General features: G+C 37.6%; 1 protein-coding gene across 1 annotated transcript; it reads left to right on the forward strand.

Annotated features, from left to right (window-relative positions):
* Positions 1-5940: 5940 nt before the first annotated feature.
* On the forward strand, positions 5941-7705 carry LOC123989093 (splicing factor 3B subunit 4-like). Its single transcript, XM_046289792.1, has 4 exons — positions 5941-6068; positions 7063-7125; positions 7275-7459; positions 7681-7705. The coding sequence occupies exons 2-4, from the start codon at positions 7104-7106 to the stop codon at positions 7690-7692; spliced, it is 219 nt and encodes a 72-aa protein (XP_046145748.1). The 5' UTR covers positions 5941-6068; positions 7063-7103; the 3' UTR covers positions 7693-7705.
* The last annotated feature ends 12696 nt before the right edge of the window (positions 7706-20401 follow it).

The following is a 20401-nucleotide window of genomic DNA, read 5'->3' on the forward strand; positions in this document are numbered from 1 at the left end:
GCCTCTTAGAACCGATTAGTCTAAAATTTTAACAATTTTATTTTCACATTCTGTACGACTGATCCATCGTTAAACGCTATTAAACTAACGTCCGTGATGATACAAATGTACATTTTCGCTTCATTTAGCCAAAGAATCGAACTTTATTTGCGCTCCGAAATATTTCAGTACCAGCAGCGTGTTGCTTTGCCTCTTAGAACCGATTAGTCGAAAATATTAACAATCTTATTTTTACATTCTGTACTACTGATCCATCGTTAAACTCTATTAAACTAACGCCTGTGATGATACAAATGTACATTTTCGCTCCATTTAGCCAAAAAATCGAACTTTATTTGCGCTCCGAAATATTTCAGTCCTGGCGGCGTATTGCTTCACCTCTTAGAACCGATTAGTCGAAAATTTTAACAATCTTATTTTTACATTCTGCACGACTGATCCATCGTTAAACGCTATTAAACTAACGCCTGTGATGATATAAATGTACATTTTCGCTCCATTTAGCCAAAAAATCGAACTTTAGTTGCGCTCCAAAATATTTCAACGTCCTGGCGGCGTATTGCTTCGCCTCTTAGAACCGATTCGACGAAAATTTTAACAATCTCATTTTCACATTCTGTACTACTGATCCATCGTTAAACGCTATTAAACTAACGTCCGTGATGATACAAATGTACATTTTCGCTCCATTTAGCCAAAAAATCGAACTTTATTTGCGCTCCGAAATATTTCTAATTGTTTCTCATTGTGAGAAGTATGTTGTCTACTAATCCCTCCTACTAATAACCACAGATAATGCGAAGAACAGATAATCTGTTCGTTGGAACCGTTTGTCATTGCTCAGAATACGTGCTTGGAAGTAATCTAATGGTGTTATTGGGATGTCACGATGCTTGCTGAAACCACTTTTTCCATCTGAAAACAGGAAGTACCAACACAGTTCTTCAATTCTTCTCTCCCTCTCTAGGTTCAAAGGAGGCGCTGTTTTTCTATGTATATTAGCCAGTTGTATCGGGTCATTTTCGGCGTTATTATTATTATTATTATTATTATTATTATTATTGTTGTTGATACAGACGATATTATCGATGTTGGGAACACCTTCGTCAATCGAACGTAGCATGCTTGTTTCGAAAATAATTCGTGTTCCGTTGGATTCATTTCGTGGGGTCGCAACCGATAGATGTTGCATTCTTTCTACCAGTGAAGATCTATTTCTCTCGGATGCAATTGTTACAGGTGTTAATGAGTAGATATTTAATACATTACTGTTGCCATCTTTCGCATACAAATTACGACGCAAGGTGGCGTGTAAAGCATCAATAGTAGTAAATTTCATACAGCATGAGGCGCCCCGTAACGGTGCTTTATATCCTTTTGGACCTCTTGCATGGGAATCAAACAACCAATAGCAGGTGGTCTCCGATTGGTTGCTACATGATACAGCTATTGATGTAAGATTCGCGGTAAGAATTCCGTACATATACCGTTGAAAAAATGTAATCAAACCATTTTTTAAATTTGGAAATCCATCAACACCGTTATCAATATCAATGTGACCATTTACCGACATTTCATAGTCAACGTTGATATTGACTCGCCTATTATTATATGTTACGTGTGGCAATAATTCAGTTGCGGCTAAATAGTCTACATTGATTTCGTTGGGGTTAGGAATACTTCGCGCTTCAATGCAATCACGATAATATTTATCTCCTATTATAACCACATAATCGACATCACTAGTACACCACGTACTAGGATCTAGGGAATGAAACGCAACACATGCAACTGCAGCTATGCCAGTACATTGCTTACCACGAGATTCGATACCGAAGCGATCGCTAGCTTGATGAAACGTGCCTCGTAAAATAGCTACATTTCGACCAACGTCTACAAATCTACTGTTTAGTTCAGTATTTCTTTGTGCAACTTCAATTTCCTCTGTTACAATAGCCGGCTGTTCAATGACATGAGCTATTTCGAAAATATTACTGGTAATGTTTGAAAAACATGGTTGTACGTCTTTGTACAAAGCATTATTTTGTAATAGCCATTGTAAGGCTACCCGAAGCTTTCCGACATCAATTTTTAATTGTCGCTGTCGCTCCAAATTTTCGTAACTTTCAACTACAATCATTATACCGGTTTGGTTTAATTGGACTGGAAGTTGCTCGGCTACTTCGAACACATCGCGAGCAAATAGGACTACCTGACCTTTGCACCAATCCTGACTGAAGCGATTCTGAATTTTCATAATTTTTAGAAACGGCACTATTCTGCACAACATTTGTTTCTCGATTTCCGATAAATCTGCTATTTCCTGAGGTACAGACATTAGTTCCATTTTATTCCAAAATGCCTGTGATGGAACTTTGTGTTTTTTAAGATGATTTAGACAACGAGAACATGTTGTTATCTTCTCTGATTCGATTAGATTTGCAGGAATTAGACCAGACAAAGGCTGCGTGTGTAAAGTGTAACGTTGCTGCGGATATAAAGTCTTGCAACACACTGCACACGGTACATCAGCAAAAATATTAATAGCCGATTGAAAGTAGTCTTCCTGGAGGAAACGTTCTTTCCGTCGGTTTTTAGCTACTTCGCGCATATTTCTTAAACGTGTATTTTCCCTTAACAATACTTCACGATTACGATTTTTAATGAGCATTAGACGATGTGAACGTTCTTCAATACATTGATTGCATAAACGCCTGTGGATTAATCTCAGCCTACGCGATCGTTTCTCAGCAGATTCGTTTGCTAAACGCCTGTGGATTAATCTCAATCTACGTGATCGTTCCTCAGCAGTTTCGTTCGCTAAGCGTCTGTGGATTAATCTCAGCCTACGTGATTGTTTCTCAGCAGATTCGTTCGCTAAGCGTCTATGGATTAATCTCAATCTACGTGATCGTTCTTCGACAGATTCGTTCTTTAAACGATTATAAATTATGGTTAGGCGACGTATCTTCTCCTCTATCGTTTCACGCAATAATTTTGAACGCATATATTTTCGCATTGCAGATAATCTCAAATGGCGTTCGTTAATAGTTTCATGACATCGTTTCTCTGTATTTCTTTTGCAATTTTTGTACAGACGTAATTGCGTGGCGTCGTTTGATTCATTCGCACGATACTTCCTCATACGGGATGCATGTTTTGTAGGTCTACCCATCGCTTCAAGCAAACGTGGTTGGTTTGTTTCTTTTTTGGAAAGAATTGGTCGCTCCAAGCAGACGCGGTTGTTTTATATTTTTACAAACAATTATTGGTCGCTCCAAGCAGACGCGGTTGGTTTGTTTTTACAAACAATTATTGGTCGCTCCAAGCAGACGCGGTTGTTTTATATTTTTACAAACAATTATTGGTCGCTCCAAGCAGACGCGGTTGTTTTATATTTTTACAAACAATTATTGGTCGCTCCAAGCAGACGCGGTTGGTTTGTTTTTTATTATATTATAACAAACAATTATTGGTCGCTCCAAGCAGACGCGGTTGTTTTATATTTTTACAAACAATTATTGGTCGCTCCAAGCAGACGCGGTTGGTTTGTTTTATAAAAACAATTATTGGTCGCTCCACGCAGACGCGGTTGGTTTGTTTTTTATTATTATTACAAACAGTTATTTGGTCGCTCCAAGCAGACGCGATTGGTTTTGGATTTTATAAAAAATATAATAAAATAATAGAAATTAAAACGACTACCTTTGCAGCACTTTTCAAAATATTAAATTAATTATTACAACAGGTATCAATCAATTGAACACCTAACGTTGCCAGGTTTTCGTTTCAACTGACTACGCGATCTGTCTATGGGCTGTAGCTATGTATGTTTATATTGTGAGGACGATCGTGTAACGACCCAGAGTGAGTACGTCACTGCACCGACTTGTAGGGAGAGCGGTTCCCTTAGAAGGCGACTCGTAATAAACGTGTTAAGGATTTTAGGTTCGTGTGGTGTGCGGTTAAGGAGTGAAATCCAAACACTAATGTGCTAGAAACTGAATGGAAAATTGTTTATTCAAAAATAGAAAGGTAAGTGAATATTGAAATATAATACAAAATCGCTAGTATCACAATAAGTGCGGCTAGAATTAGGAATACAATAAGAAATATGTAATTAGTAGTTAATATTATATAAATAGAAATTAATAATTAGTAATGAATTATAGTAATTAATGAATATCGCGGAGCTGACTATAGGTACAGCTAACACTCTGAATAAAAACCAACTACTCTAAGTACTGGAAATTATTATCAAGAAGCAACTTGTACGGTACTTTCAGATATAAGCAGACTTTGACTACAGGTCGCAATCGGTTTCTGGACTGGCCAGAGCTGTGTTAAATACAGGCCGTTCAAGGAGCTCCGCTCCTCGCTAGCTCTTTATACTTGAGTATGGCTTAGCAAAAACACCTGGTTAACACGTTGCGCACCGTGAGTAGTCCGACTGCAGATCTGGAGTGACTTGTACTTGTTACTGAAAGGAATTTAATTTAGCGTCGGCTACTCTGTCGCTATATTCCTACCTAAGTGGATTAGCGTCGAGCAACCGCAGCTTTTCCTCTATCTTAAGAGTGGTAGCTGCCCTCGACCTAAGTCGAAGTCGAGCTGAGTATGGTCGAAACCAAACTGATTTTTCTTCGCGCTGCACGCCTCTATTTATACTCAGACTTTGCTGAGTCGGCGCTTTTTTTCAATATAGAATTCTTTGGGGTAGCTGGAATCCACATCACGCGATGGTCGAGCATCCCTACTTCCCAACTTACGCGGCCTCCCTACTCTGGGTCCTCACCCCACCGCGAGATCATCGGGGTTGCTAGCGCACACGCGGTTGCACGTCGACAACTTATCGATGATCTGTTTTATCGTCTGAATGTTTATCGACTTGGTTTAAGATTACGATTGATTTTTTTAATTGGGGAACCGCTGGGACGTTACAATCGCAATAATAGGCAAACTTATAGTAGAATTCCGTTACATTGTGCGATAAGTGGAAAATAAAGCAATGCGATATTCGTACAAAACTCACGGCAATGTTAAATGGATCTAATATAACATAAATTTACAAATACTTGCAATTTAATTAAAATTTGCATTACTTAATATTGAATTACATTTCCACGCGTCGTTTTATGCATCTTGGCACTGATTCGTATATTCATATCGTTATGATTTTATATCTCACGTTCTCTTATTTGCTTCACGAAGCTCATTTTTTTGTTTACAGGTTTTTGTTTTTATGTACATTACATTTTTCAATATTGCCAATAAATTCTTCATTGGGTTCAAATGAAGATTGTTTAATGCCCAGTGTATAATTTTATAATTATTACATTATTCTTCGAACTGATTAATATTCAACTTTTTTACCACAGTCAGATTGTAAAAGTACATTGCAACAGATTGCGTTGGATCGAAAAATTCGTATTTCGACAGGTTGTATACTGAGTGTAATAAAACAGTGTTCGGTTACCGTTTGAAACAGATTACCTCATTCAAAATTCGACCAAATAACTTGTGGTTTTTTGTAAAGTTATACAAATTTATTTATTCTGATATGTGCTTTTGTCGTTTTAAAAAATTGGAATTTGTTGAAATCGTGAAAGAAAATAGTAGAAATCAATTTTTTCACAATTTCAACAAATTGTAATTTTTTTAAACGACAAAAGCACGTATCAGAATAAATAAATTTGTACCTTCTCATTAAAAAAAACCTCCAGTTATTTGGTCCAATTTTAAATGAGGTATGTATTCTGTTTTAAACGTTCACTAGACACTTTTTATTTATTACACTTACTGTACTTATACTTTCTACATTTCATGGCTATATTAAGAGGGTATGAATATTTCTATCATTGACTATACGCCGTTTGGTTTTTGCGCATTTGTGGCGAATAGAATATTTATGAATATTTACGTTCAATATAAACTACTACGCACATACCAACAGGAATGTAAACATAGAGAATAATTTGTGCGATCCTGGAATGTGCCCCACCAATCCTCTCCCTTTGGAAGTCAGAGATTCCTGCTCAGTTTCATACGAACAGCGATTCGAACAAGTGGTAAGTACGAAACGTGCAATGTTTCATTTCTGTCTACGTTGTATATAATAATATATATTAATATTTCTTAATGGCTGGTGGTACGGTTCATTTAGTTGGTGTATTATTATATTTCCTTTGAACAAAACTATTTTTATTACATCACAGAATAACTTATTATTTTCATTATTTAACTTTAGATTTTGAATTGTTAACAAATTTTTATTATTACAATTATTATAATAAATAAAAAAGTATTACAAATATGTTAACAAATATGAATAGATATTTCCTTTTTTTTATTATCATTATCAATAAAACCCTTCATTTCTATTTAACATGTCCATATTCAGTATTGCTTTCTAACGGTTGAATTTGCGCTAAATACGCATGTAGGAACCATTTATTGCTATTAGAAACGTTGTTCGGGTGTTAAACAACGAACGAAATTAATTGGGGGAACAAACGAATAATTTTATTAAATTATACTAGTCGACAGTAAACTTGGTATGAAATCGCACATGCATATAATTAGAATTTCTTCTACAACTGGAATTTAAAAATAATTAGAATTTCTTCAACAACTTTAATTTAAAAAAAAAATTATTTGAGTACTGCTACATTTCGAATGTCATTTTTATCACTTGTATCGATGTTTAAACATACGTAGTTGATAATATTTTATTATATATTTCGCAATTAAAATAATTAAAAATTTTAGTCACTGGTGAAAAATAGTTTCCGGATTCGTATTCAGTGAATATAATAATAAAAGTATACAAGAAGTACATATTGAATGTTAGTTATCCTGATACACTTTAAAAAGTATAGATGTGTTTCGATATACACGGTCTTGTCGCCGTTCCTGTGACTTTCGTTCTATACAATATAAACACTATGTCACTGTAATCGATAACATTCCACCGCTAGTCATTAATTAATATTAATGTAACTGTTATTACTTATACCTTTTTTTTATTATTGCAAATATCACATCTATATATGTCTGTTTCAGAATAACCCCGAAAGAATAAAAAAATTAAAAACAATTAAAAGATGGCCGAATCAGAGAACAATTGTAAGTATTATTTCAACTATAATAAAGGCAAATAAAGAGTACAAGAAATAAAAATTAAAAGAAGCTGTGCAAAATGTATATAGTGCATAATTCAGAAACATGCCTGCAGTATATATATATATATATATTTCTTTTTTTTTCTCTATCAGATCAACAAATAGTCAGAGACATTCAGCTGATGCTGCAGCAGCAGGAAGAAAACCATCTGCGTCAGATGCAGCTGCTGCAGCAGCAGCTACAGCAGCAACAGCAGCAACAGTTGCAGCAACTGAGGGAGGAGCTCCTCCCTCAGCAACGAGAAGGTCCTCGATCGAGTGAGGAGCCCCTCCCTCAGGTGCAAGGGATGGATGCTAAGCAGGAGGAGGCGAAGCCACCGCGAAGTATGTATTACAGATTCTTTTTTATACTATGAATTATTGCCTCGTACAGAGGAATACAATATTGCCCTTATCAGAACAACTTTGTTGTTCTATGTAAGGGCAAATATTTACAATAATAATATTTCAATTACAAAAAATATATATATCTACTTATTTCAATTTTTATACATTGCAGAAAGAGGAGTAGCGGCAGGAAGATCCCGGCGTATGCGGGGCTACCGGGGAGGTCAAGGAAGGGGGGAGAGGAATAGGAGGTAGGGGCGGAAGGGGAAGGGGAAGGGGCAATTTCGTAAATTTATGTTTCTATTAAGTAAGAATAAATAATTACTGAGTTAAACTGATTTAAAAACATGCTATTCGTTATTCTGTTTTTTTTATTTTTATCAACTACCAGTACTTGATCTTTACTTAACCATTAAGAACGAAATATAACCTTAAGGCATCCTACAAATATTGCTCGTTTCTCTAATTCCACTAAAAAGTGTGAAATAAAATAATTTTTAACAAAAAACAAATCCGACTTCGAAATGCACTAAAAAGTGTCAAATAATTTCTATTTCATTTATACCAATATTCCATAACTATTAATAATATCTACTTAATCGTTAAATAGGATACCAAATACATTTCAAAGTTTTCGGAGGCGGCGCAAAATTAAAAACTTTTCCTCTACTAGGAAGATCCTAACTCGGGCGTCGGCAACCTATGATAAATGACCCATTTGATAATTTCAAGTAAACCATATTCAACGGGAATCAACGTACCCATTGTGAATTAACTATACTGCAGTTCACGAGTGACCGCACTTAACTCGCGCAGCTCACTAGGTCTAGGGAGATTTTTAATAGCCCGTGTGATTTCCCTTTACAGCTTGCTTCTTTACTTTGCGTTCACATCATTTTTTTTCGATAAATAATAGGAATTTCATTGTATCGTGAAACTTTACAATATCATCACCGGTTATCAGTTATCGTACGTCATATGTATATTTCTGCCCATCATTTATATGTAAAGCATAACAAGAAGCAGGCTGTAGAGGGGAATAACACACGTTACTAAAAATCTCTTTAGACCTAGTGAGCTACGCGAGTTAAGTATGGTCTCTCGTGAACTGCAGTACAGTGCATGTACATCAGGAGTGCTGCCAATTTCTGACATAATCGTTACAATTACAAATGTTTTCGGCCGTATCTGTAACGTTTCGAACTTGTTTTCTTACGACTTATTAATTATCAAGCTTGCCATACCGCAATCAAATCGTTATTGGCAGCATCGTTTGTTCGGGTATTTTTAATTTTGCGCCGCCTCCGAAAACTTTGAAATGTATTTGGTATCCTATTTAACGATTAAGTAGATATTATTAATAGTTATGGAATATTGGTATAAATGAAATAGAAATTATTTGACACTTTTTAGTGCATTTCGAAGTCGGATTTGTTTTTTGTTAAAAATTATTTTATTTCTTATCCGTTTATATATGTGGGGTGGAGTGTGGGAGAATGTGTTGACCTGCCCACTCTCCATTTCGATGTTTATCTAGATTTAATTAAGTTAAGTTTAATTTGATTTATTCTGATTCGGATCTGTATTCTGATTTGATTTGATCTGACTGATTGGTACTCTACTGTATTTATTTAGTATTATCCGTTATTATCATTGAATTTGGATCCGGATTACATGTTGCCCCTGTTGCCTGTTAGTTTGATTACACGCCCTGGCGGGAGAGTTGAGTAATTTGTCGCCGCTTGTGACGGGAGGTGGGTTTTTTTCGCTGGATGGCGCTGTATGCCCTTCCTAGGCTGTGTAGCGGTTCCCAGGGCGCCTGGCGGCGGGTTGAGTGACTGAATGACGGCGATGTTTGATGACAAACGCTCTTGTCAGAGGACTCTGTATGCACTGCGAGCTTCTTTCATGTGGTCGGATACCTGGGAAATGAAAGGGGTGACTTCGTATCCGTATTGCACTTGCTGGGGTTTGTGGCCCATTGTATGGGCTTGACCTTGGTTCTTCTCTGATGGGCGAGCTATTATTAGTTTTTATTACCGATTATCACCAGGTTATGGTACTTGAGTATTAAAGCATAACGGGTAGATCTCCGCATTTGCATGATGTGCTGGCATCTAGCCAATTTGAATGATCCTGATCCTATTGTAATCCTTTTGAATTGATGATTAATCTAACTCATCTATCCAGTTACTTAATTTAATTTATTTAACTTAAATTCAACTTCAACCCTGATTCTGGCTGTGATTTCGATTTCGGCTTCCCTGTGCCATCGAGATGTTGGATATGGTGTCGCACTTGATTTCGAAATGTAATTCGATCTGGCTTTGGCTTTCCTTACCCAACCATAAGCTTACTGGGTTAAACTGTGCTTCTTGCTACAATTACCCTCATTTATCCTTTATTCATTGCCTCATTGGCCATTTGGCTCGGTTACCCTTTTGTTCTGTGTGAATTACCTTAACAATGTTACTACTCACTTGGTTTGCTCTGATTGTGGGTCGACTCTGACACCGACCCTGGTTTGATTTGGCTAATTGACTGTAGTTTTGACTTCGACCTGATTTTGGCTTTGATCGTGATTTTGATTGCGATTGATTTATTTGATTGGTTTCTGTTTGACCCGATTCGCCGTGACTCTGAATTTGAAACTGATCTCGATTTCGTTCTGACTTCTATCCTGACTTCATTTTATTCCTCGTGATTCAATTTAAGTTATTTATTGTGTAAGTAATCCTGACTTAACCTACCTCATTCTGTTGGTTATCCTTCCTTATATCATTTTGTTGGGGTGGGTGAAATACTGGGGACAATTCTTGGCCGGTGATACTGCCTGCTACTATTATTTGCTATTATTTTATTCAATTGCGATTCTGACCTTCATTTATTTGTCTGATTGTTATGGTTACGATTAAAATTTTATTATTTAATTAATCTATCTTGACTTTCTCAATCGGGTCTACTTATTATTTGCTGTATACTTGTTATTTTCGGGTGGTCATTAATAATCATTTATTTCACTGTCTTAGTTAACACCGTTTTACCTCAATTGTTTTATGGGTATTGGCAGGAATCATGGGGGAGCATTTGGAAATTTGTTCACTCGCTGTCTATATGTTCACTGAAGATTGGCTGTCGCGGCCCTTGTGCGACGATCTATGTATTTTATTTCTGTTCAATTATTCACTTCATTACATGCTCGTCATAATGATGTATAATTTGTGAGGATGGATGCTATCCATTTAGCTGTACTTACCTCGGGTAATTCTTTGCAGCATTATTACTTAACGGTTCAATTGGTTGTTGTCATTTATGATATGATTTTGTGGTGAATTTATAACAATTTTATAATCCCAGTAGTCCATCTTTGACTTCACTTAGGCGGTGATGAATTTTACGATCTTGATGTTGAGACTGGGTACAATTTGGACCAGCACTGGGGGTTAACGTCGTAATAATTCGGCTGTAGCTGTGAGGCGCTTTGTGCTGGGTGTTACAGGGGTATATATCGTCTTGTTTATCGGTATCTACGCTATTTAGTCGCAATAGTGTACCCCTCTCTTTTCTCTCTTGCTCTGTTCTTCTTTCTCCCCGAGTTGTTCCCGGGAGCCTTATCTTAAGTTGTTCAGTCTGTCGGCTCGTCGATTTGGCTGCGCGCGGATGACTCTTAAGGGTGAAACTTGATACGATCGCTCTGTTTGATTCGGGGTCGGTGGCGGCTTTAACGATGGACAGGGATGGCTGGATTTGTACTGATTTTATCCTTCATTTCTGATTATTGATAATTATATTAATTGGTTTATAAACTCTTATTGTCTTATGTGGTCTGCTAACCTGGATTTGGGCTCAATTCGGGGTCAGATTTTGCTACTGTATACTCGTTTGCCCGCTGTTTCGGCTCTCTGGAGCATTGTGTGTGACAACTGTGGGAGCTGTTTTATTCTCTTCTCTAATACCTTAGCTCGTTTACCGCTGTTAACCTCTCTATCATCATATATTAAATGTATACCTGTGAGTGAGTTATTTGGCTTATGCATTTATGAACGACTTTCTGCTTTTAACTATTCATCCACCTATATATTATTATTACTTATTTATTTTATTTTATTTTATTTTATTTTATTCTGTTTTATTTTATTTTATTTTATTTTATTTTATTTTACTTTATTTTATCTCATTTTATCTCCTATTACCTTCATCGTTTATCTTTTGCGTAGTTTGGTAGCCTTTAAAGAGCCACTGACCACGGGGTGGGATAGGGCATTATAGTACTTTATCGTTGCTTTGTATGGCTGTTTGCCCTGGCGATGTGCCTATGTATTAGTTGGGTGACTTACCCCTGTCTCTTATTTATTAATCATTCATTTACTTATTGTTTTAGTCCTACCTTAGGTATGTTTTACTTACTTATTTATTTTATCTATTTCATTTATCTATTTATTTATCTTATCTTATTTTATTTTATTCTATTACTTCATCTCTTACCTACTTACCTTTGCCTTTATCTTAAGCACCTATCTCTTATTTTACCTTCAGTTTATTGGTATACTCTCTATAAAAATTAGTTATAATAAAGAAAATGAAATTAAAAACATATTGCGTTTGATTCTTGGGTCGTTACAAGTGCGACGCACATGGAGGAATCCCAGCTTAACTGCGCAGAATAAAGAAAACGCGATTTTCGCCCTATTTTACAAGCGGATACCTCTCATACCTGTAAAGCATGCGTCAGCCGTTCCTTCCACGGGAGAATGAGTGCCATAAAGAATGAGAGTGATTTGTTTGAAATATTATAAAATGATCTGAATGGAATGAAAAGCGAGATTTGCGTGACAACCACTGAGAGTTTGAAAACGTCGACGAACGTTTAGAAACGTTCGAGACAACGGTCGACGGGATCGTAAACGCGTATTGTCACAAATAGGCAACAAAAACTGCCAAGCAATGTTCTGGAACGAATTCCAAGAACATGTTAACGGATATATGTATATTATTCGATATGCGTGAAATTATGAAAACGCGAATAAAATGTTCACGAAACTAATTGAAATTAAAACATCAATCTCTTTGTCACGGAAGCCGGGAAACGCGTGTAATAAAACAAACATCGATTATAAAAATACCTCGAATGAATCAAAAAGCCCTAATACTATTATTACGCGAATATTGTAGTAATTGACATAAATAAAATGTTAATCGACACCAGAGATTCGTTTGTACAGACTTCGTTAATTAATTGAAAGCGAATAGGATTAAATTAAAGCATTTGGAAGATTCTAGAAGGCATAGAAATTGCGACGCACAAAATTCATGAAGCGCTGTAGGGGTAAAAGAGAAAGATGGTCAACTATTAGACAGAGTCAGAGGAAGGTCAGGGAGGGATGAGAACTCGGGAAACGCGCCTAGACGAAACCAATACGCGCGGGCTCTCCCCTTCGACACGTACCCCGATTTGCCAAATGATGTCCACACTTTGGGCCCATGATCGCGGGTCGAACCCTGAGATACGATCGCTTGACTGAGGCAAATCACTCTTCGTCGAAAAATCACAAGGTGTGTGTCGGGGAGCCCGTGTCCGCGTGGAGACAGAGTTGTCTCGATATCGCGTAATTAGATTGCTCGGCAAAGTTCCTCCGTGTAACGAGGCAGAGTGTCGAGAGTGTTTCGGTTCGCGATTTTCGTGGCAAGGACTCAAACGGATACGTAAAATCTTTCACACTTTTCAATATCCTATCCTTTTCTCTTTCTATTTTGAATCGTGCGTTAATAATTATATTTCTTTTCGCGTCGCGTCGTATTTCGAATATTGTATTTGTATTTCGTATCCGTAACACCGTAACGAAGGCTCAAACGCGAACGCGTAGTGCGTGTGCAATTGGTTCTCATCCTCTCTTCGATTTTCCAGATTTCAGACCATCATCACAGCATTCAAAACCCAGAACTTATTGCAAATATTTTACTTTTGTATTACATCGAATTGGTGAGTTGCACATTTTATATCTTCGTTAACACAACGAATCTGGTGTCGAGTGAGGGCAAAACGGCAATCTGAGGGACAGTTAGTCGCGGAAGTATCCAACTAGATTGTTCCGTTCAAAATAAGATACGAGGTAATCAACAAAATCATTTTTCGTTTACACGAGCGTGAAGACGGCCCACGAGACTGTTAGTCCTGGAAGTATCCTACTGGGACCGTCCTTTTTCGGATCGTAGAAAAATATAACAAACAAAACACCGAAGTTCGGATCGCGATCTTTAAAGCCAACATAGTTTTGTCAATTTTTCTGTTAAAAGTTCATTCCAATTAATTACATTGATCCAATATTCATTCTAACCTGTTATTTTCTAATACTCTATTTATATATTTCATACAGCTCGTACACTTTGTTAAATAACTATTTTATTGTAATTATTTTTCTCAGAATTATACACATTTTACCCATATTAAATTTTTAATCATTTGCATTCAAACACCCTTAACATTTCCTTATTAATACGTCTACCTTCCTGCACGAATTCACACGAGGGGCCCGTATGGGACTAGAGCATTGACGGACTCAATCAATCAATTCAGAATCCTATTATAAATTAACGATTCGTTTAAATTGTCCCGATCGTTATCGACCTAACATCGTCGAGCGCGATTGGGACTGGTGGCAGCGATAATACCGTCCTGATCCGTATGAATCATCAAATTTTCTAATTTAATAATCTCTGTTTCTTTCTTTTTTTTGTACGTCGCGCGCCGTATCTCGCTCGCGACGTAACAGTTTAACGATGGATCAGTATACAGAATGTAAAAATAAGATTGTTAAAACTTTCGACTAATCGGTTCTAAGAGGCGAAGCAATACGCCGCCAGGACTGAAATATTTCGGAGCGCAAATAAAGTTCGATTTTTTGGCTAAATGGAGCGAAAATGTACATTTATATCATCACGGACGTTAGTTTAATAGCGTTTAACGATGGATCAGTAGTACAGAATGTAAAAATAAGATTGTTAAAATTTTCGACTAATCGGTTCTAAGAGGCGAAGCAATACGCCGCCAGGACTGAAATATTTCGGAGCGCAAATAAAGTTCGATTCTTTGGCTAAATGAAGCGAAAATGTACATTTGTATCATCACGGACGTTAGTTTAATAGCGTTTAACGATGGATCAGTAGTACAGAATGTGAAAATGAGATTGTTAAAATTTTCGACGAATCGGTTCTAAGAGGCGAAGCAATACGCCGCCAGGACGTTGAAATATTTCGGAGCGCAACTAAACTTCGATTTTTTGGCTAAATGAAGCGAAAATGTACATTTATATCATCACGGACGTTAGTTTAATAGCGATTAACGATGGATCAGTAGTACAGAATGTGAAAATAAGATTTTTAAAATTTTCGACTAATCGGTTCTAAGAGGCGAAGCAATAGGCCGCCAGGACTGAAATATTTCGGGGCGCAAATAAAGTTCGATTCTTTGGCTAAATGAAGCGAAAATGTACATTTGTATCATCACGGACGTTAGTTTAATAGCGTTTAACGATGGATCAGTAGTACAGAATGTGAAAATGAGATTGTTAAAATTTTCGACGAATCGGTTCTAAGAGGCGAAGCAATACGCCGCCAGGACGTTGAAATATTTCGGAGCGCAACTAAAGTTCGATTTTTTTGGCTAAATGGAGCGAAAATGTACATTTATACCATCACAGGCGTTAGTTTCATAGCGTTTAACGATGGATCAGTCGTACAGAATGTAAAAATAAGATTGTTAAAAATTTCGACTAATCGGTTCTAAGAGGCGAAGCAATACGCCGCTGGGACTGAAATATTTCGGAGCGCAAATAAAGTTCGATTTTTTGGCTAAATGAAGCGAAAATGTACATTTATATCATCACGGACGTTAGTTTAATAGCGATTAACGATGGATCAGTAGTACAGAATGTGAAAATAAGATTGTTAAAATTTTCGACTAATCGGTTCTAAGAGGCGAAGCAATACGCCGCCAGGACTGAAATATTTCGGAGCGCAAATAAAGTTCGATTTTTTGGCTAAATGGAGCGAAAATGTACATTTATATCATCACAGGCGTTAGTTTCATAGCGTTTAACGATGGATCAGTCGTACAGAATGTAAAAATAAGATTGTTAAAAATTTCGACTAATCGGTTCTAAGAGGCGAAGCAATACGCCGCCAGGACTGAAATATTTCGGAGCGCAAATAAAGTTCGATTTTTTGGCTAAATGAAGCGAAAATGTACATTTATATCATCACGGACGTTAGTTTAATAGCGATTAACGATGGATCAGTAGTACAGAATGTGAAAATAAGATTTTTAAAATTTTCGACTAATCGGTTCTAAGAGGCGAAGCAATAGGCCGCCAGGACTGAAATATTTCGGAGCGCAAATAAAGTTCGATTTTTTGGCTAAATGAAGCGAAAATGTACATTTATATCATCACGGACGTTAGTTTAATAGCGATTAACGATGGATCAGTAGTACAGAATGTGAAAATAAGATTGTTAAAATTATCGACTAATCGGTTCTAAGAGGCGAAGCAATAGGCCGCCAGGACTGAAATATTTCGGGGCGCAAATAAAGTTCGATTTTTTGGCTAAATGAAGCGAAAATGTACATTTATATCATCACGGACGTTAGTTTAATAGCGATTAACGATGGATCAGTCGTACAGAATGTGAAAATAAGATTTTTAAAATTATCGACTAATCGGTTCTAAGAGGCGAAGCAATAGGCCGCCAGGACTGAAATATTTCGGGGCGCAAATAAAGTTCGATTCTTTGGCTAAATGAAGCGAAAATGTACATTTATATCATCACGGACGTTAGTTTAATAGCGTTTAACGATGGATCAGTAGTACAGAATGTGAAAATGAGATTGTTAAAATTTTCGACGAATCGGTTCTAAGAGGCGAAGCAATACGCCGCCAGGACGTTGAAATATTTCGGAGCGCAACTAAAGTTCGATTTTTTGGCTAAATGGAGCGAAAATGTACATTTATATCATCACAGGCGTTAGTTTCATAGCGTTTAACGATGGATCAGTCGTACAGAATGTAAAAATAAGATTGTTAAAAATTTCGACTAATCGGTTCTAAGAGGCGAAGCAATACGCCGCTGGGACTGAAATATTTCGGAGCGCAAATAAAGTTCGATTTTTTGGCTAAATGAAGCGAAAATGTACATTTATATCATCACGGACGTTAGTTTAATAGCGATTAACGATGGATCAGTAGTACAGAATGTGAAAATAAGATTGTTAAAATTTTCGACTAATCGGTTCTAAGAGGCGAAGCAATAGGCCGCCAGGACTGAAATATTTCGGAGCGCAAATAAAGTTCGATTTTTTGGCTAAATGAAGCGAAAATGAACATTTGTATCATCACGGACGTTAGTTTAATAGCATTTAACGATGGTTCTGTCGTACAGAATGTAAAAATAAGATTGTTAAAATATTCGACTAATCGGTTCTAAGAGGCGAAGCAATACGCCGCTGGGACTTTGAAATATTTCGGAGCGCAACTAAAGTTCGATTTTTGGCTAAATGGAGCGAAAATGTACATTTATATCATCACAGGCGTTAGTTTCATAGCGTTTGTTACGAGCCGGAGGGGGCGGCTTCGTAGCCGGGGCTTAATTGCCTCCACGTGGTGATCACCAAAATCCGGCAAAATTCTTGTTATATCTAAAGATATTGTCGGTGCGTAAGTGAATTCTTCTTTCGATTCGATTGTATCCAATGCCCGAATTCTTGTTGAATCCGTTATTGCAGTACAGCCTGGTTTTAATTTCAAGATCCCTGTTCCCTGAATGTATTGTGAACCAGCTGACCGGTCCCTACAGTAGAAATATATCTTTTTCCCTTCCTTCACATAGAACAACCAATCTTGCTTATATAATAGTGGTTGCCAAAGGTCCTTGAAGGTTGGCGTCAGGCGGACGTCGCACATGTTCCAGCTGTCCATGGTTGTCTGGCTCAAGAGCTCCGTCTCACAGGTTGGTTTGTTCCTCAGATAAGCTATTGGAATCGTAGCTTGACAGATGTAGTGTCCGTGGAGGTTGTAGCATTGTCGGATATATTCTTCGTCGGGAGTGACATATGTTATGCCGTTCATAGCCACGGCGAGGTATGGGGTGCTAGGTTTGATAAAAACAGTTAACGTTGTTGTACCCTTTACCTGGGTTATTGGGCTCGAATGTACTTTATACAGGTCGTAAACTGTAGTATCCAGTAGAGGGACGATGAGTTCAAATAGTATTCTTCCTTTGGTATACGTTACATGAAATTTCGCAATTCCGCTGAATTGTTCCGAAAGTATTTCTGTAGGTGTCAGGGGAAATTCATAAGTGGTAGAATCCATTATTTTCCTGGCTGCATCTAGTAGCTGTTGTGGCGACAAAATTGCCGGATGAAGAGTCCCTTGTTTAGCAAAAAGAATAGCATCTATGATGATGATCAGGCTTGAGTGATATTCCTGAATGGCTTTGTCCAGTTGGTCAGTCCACCCTAACAAGAGGTTCCTGATCTCCATTCCTTTGATTTCAGTCTGAGTTTTATGTAATTCTTTCCCCAGAGTGATAACCTCATTCATTATAAAGTGAGCTTCTAACGTTGTGTTTAGGAGTTGTGCGTGGAGGTTGTCGAATTCAGAACGCATGATGTAAGTTTGATTTGCTATTATTTCGGCCATCTGTCCTTGACCGGTGTATAATTTATCCAATTCTTGGTTGTAATAGTGAGCATCGTCTTCTGTGAGGGTCCCAAACAGTACCTTGCTAATTGTTCCAATGAAAGAAAGAGGAGCGCTTCTTCTGATTCTAATCCTGTGGTATTGTTCCTTGGGGATGTCTCCCGTAAAAGCCTTCAAGAGATCGCTGTATCTGTCTGTCTGCGCCAGCTTGTCCCGCAATTGTTGTCCATACAGTTGGCTTGGGCAATTGGTGAAGTTATGATCCTTGCAAATCATTTCAATCTGGTGCAGGTGTTCGTCCAGCATTGGGCGGTGTCGAAGATAGTTTTTGATTTCTATTGAGGTAACCAAACGCCATTGAATATGGTAGATCTTCAGAGGTGGTAATTTTTCAAAGTACAATCCCGTGTTCTGTTCAAATGTCGTTATTCCAACGTCATCTGATGCGTCCAAATTCATCGCCAACCCGATGAACAGCAGTAGCGTGGTAATTCGATCCATGATTGTTATCTGCAAGGATAGAGGTTGTGTTATTCGGAATATGCGATTTTGAGTTTATCTTGATGTTTAGTGATGATTTTATTATTTTCTGCTTTTAAGACGACATTGTTTAAATCGGTTACGTCTATTATTTCATATGGCCCGACATAATGGGGATCTAATTTGCTTCTTGGTTCCTTTAATACGTAAGCTGAGTCTCCAATTTTGAATTGAACTGGTCTTGCGTGTCTATCGTAATATCGTTTGGATCGTTCCTTTGCGGTGTTTAAATTATCTGCTGCTATGTTGCGGGTTTCAGTCAGTCTTGTGATTAGATGAGTGAGGTAAGTTCCATAAGTATCCAATTCTTCTCCTTCTGGAAAAGAACTTGGTTGTCGGGCTGGTTTTCCAAAGATCAGCTCGTGCGGGGTGAAATTGGTAGCTTCGTGAACTGACGTGTTGTAGGATAGCGTTGCGAAAGGTAGGTACAGGTCCCAGTCCTCGTATGAATCCATGTAATGTTTTAAGTATTCTATAAGTACGATATGACTTCTCTCCAGAGAACCATTGGTTTGTGGTCTGTAACCTGAAGTAGTAACTTGTTTAATTTTGAAAATTTCTGCCAAGTGCGTCATGACTTTTCCCATAAAGCTTGTTCCTCTATCCGTTAAAATTTCACGAGGTGTTCCGAAAATTGAAATGAAATGTCTCGCGAACGCATCAGCTATGGTTGTAGCTTTGATGTTTGGTAGTGCAACGGCTATGCAATATTTGGTCAAGTTATCCTGCATGGTTAAGATGTGGCGGTTTCCCCCAGAAGTCTCAGGGAGTGGTCCAACAGTGTCTAGAGCGATTTTATCAAACGCTTCCAATGGTGTGTCTGTGATTAGCATCGGTTGTCGAGTTTTCGCTCTTACTAACTTCTGTTCCTGACAGCTTTTGCATTTCCTGATGAACTCTTGAATATCATTTCTCATTCCTGGCCATGAATATTTTGCTCTTATACGTTTGTAGGTTTTTGTTACTCCTTTATGTCCTCCTAATAAACTGCTATGGGCTTCCTCTATTATTTGTTTTCGGATGTTTTCAGATGGTAACCTTATTGTTCCCAGGCATAGGGTAATCTCTATGCTGGTATCTTTAAATACTTTATTAATCAGGGCTTGATATCTCTGAATGGTAGGTCGATCCTGCTTCCTGGTTATAGTCAGTCGAATATTTGTTGTCCTGGTTTCTCTGAGAGCGGTTCTCAAGTTTTGCAGTGCCGAAACGACGTCTTCTTCTTTGATTTCTTCCCAAAAATTCCGTGTAACAAAAACGGTAAAGATTTGAAATTCTTGCCTGGATGTGGTAATGACTTGTCCTTTCTTTGGATTATTGTTGCAGAGGTCCTCCTTTCCGAGATAGCCAACATCGACAAGCATTCTTCCTCCAGGATCAATTAGTTGGCAATCTGCGGATGTCAAGTGTGCGTAGTTTCCCTTTGTGGTGATGAGCGTTTCTTCGCAATTTATTATTTTACAGCGGCCGTGATCATCTTGTTCTTCTTCCGATGATGAGTCTTCTGGGTGTGATGATAATGAGTCCGCTGCTGATTCATAGCAGATGGGCAGAGTATTACTAAAGTGCATTGGAGTGCTTTCTTGAATTTGTGTACCCGGTGGAGTCTGCGGTCTGGCAGGTTGTAGGGGTGGTTGTAAACCTTGAACATCTGGTCCG

The sequence above is a fragment of the Osmia bicornis genome, unplaced genomic scaffold, assembly GCF_907164935.1.
Source record: "Osmia bicornis bicornis unplaced genomic scaffold, iOsmBic2.1, whole genome shotgun sequence".
Classification (NCBI taxonomy): Eukaryota; Metazoa; Arthropoda; class Insecta; order Hymenoptera; family Megachilidae; genus Osmia; species Osmia bicornis.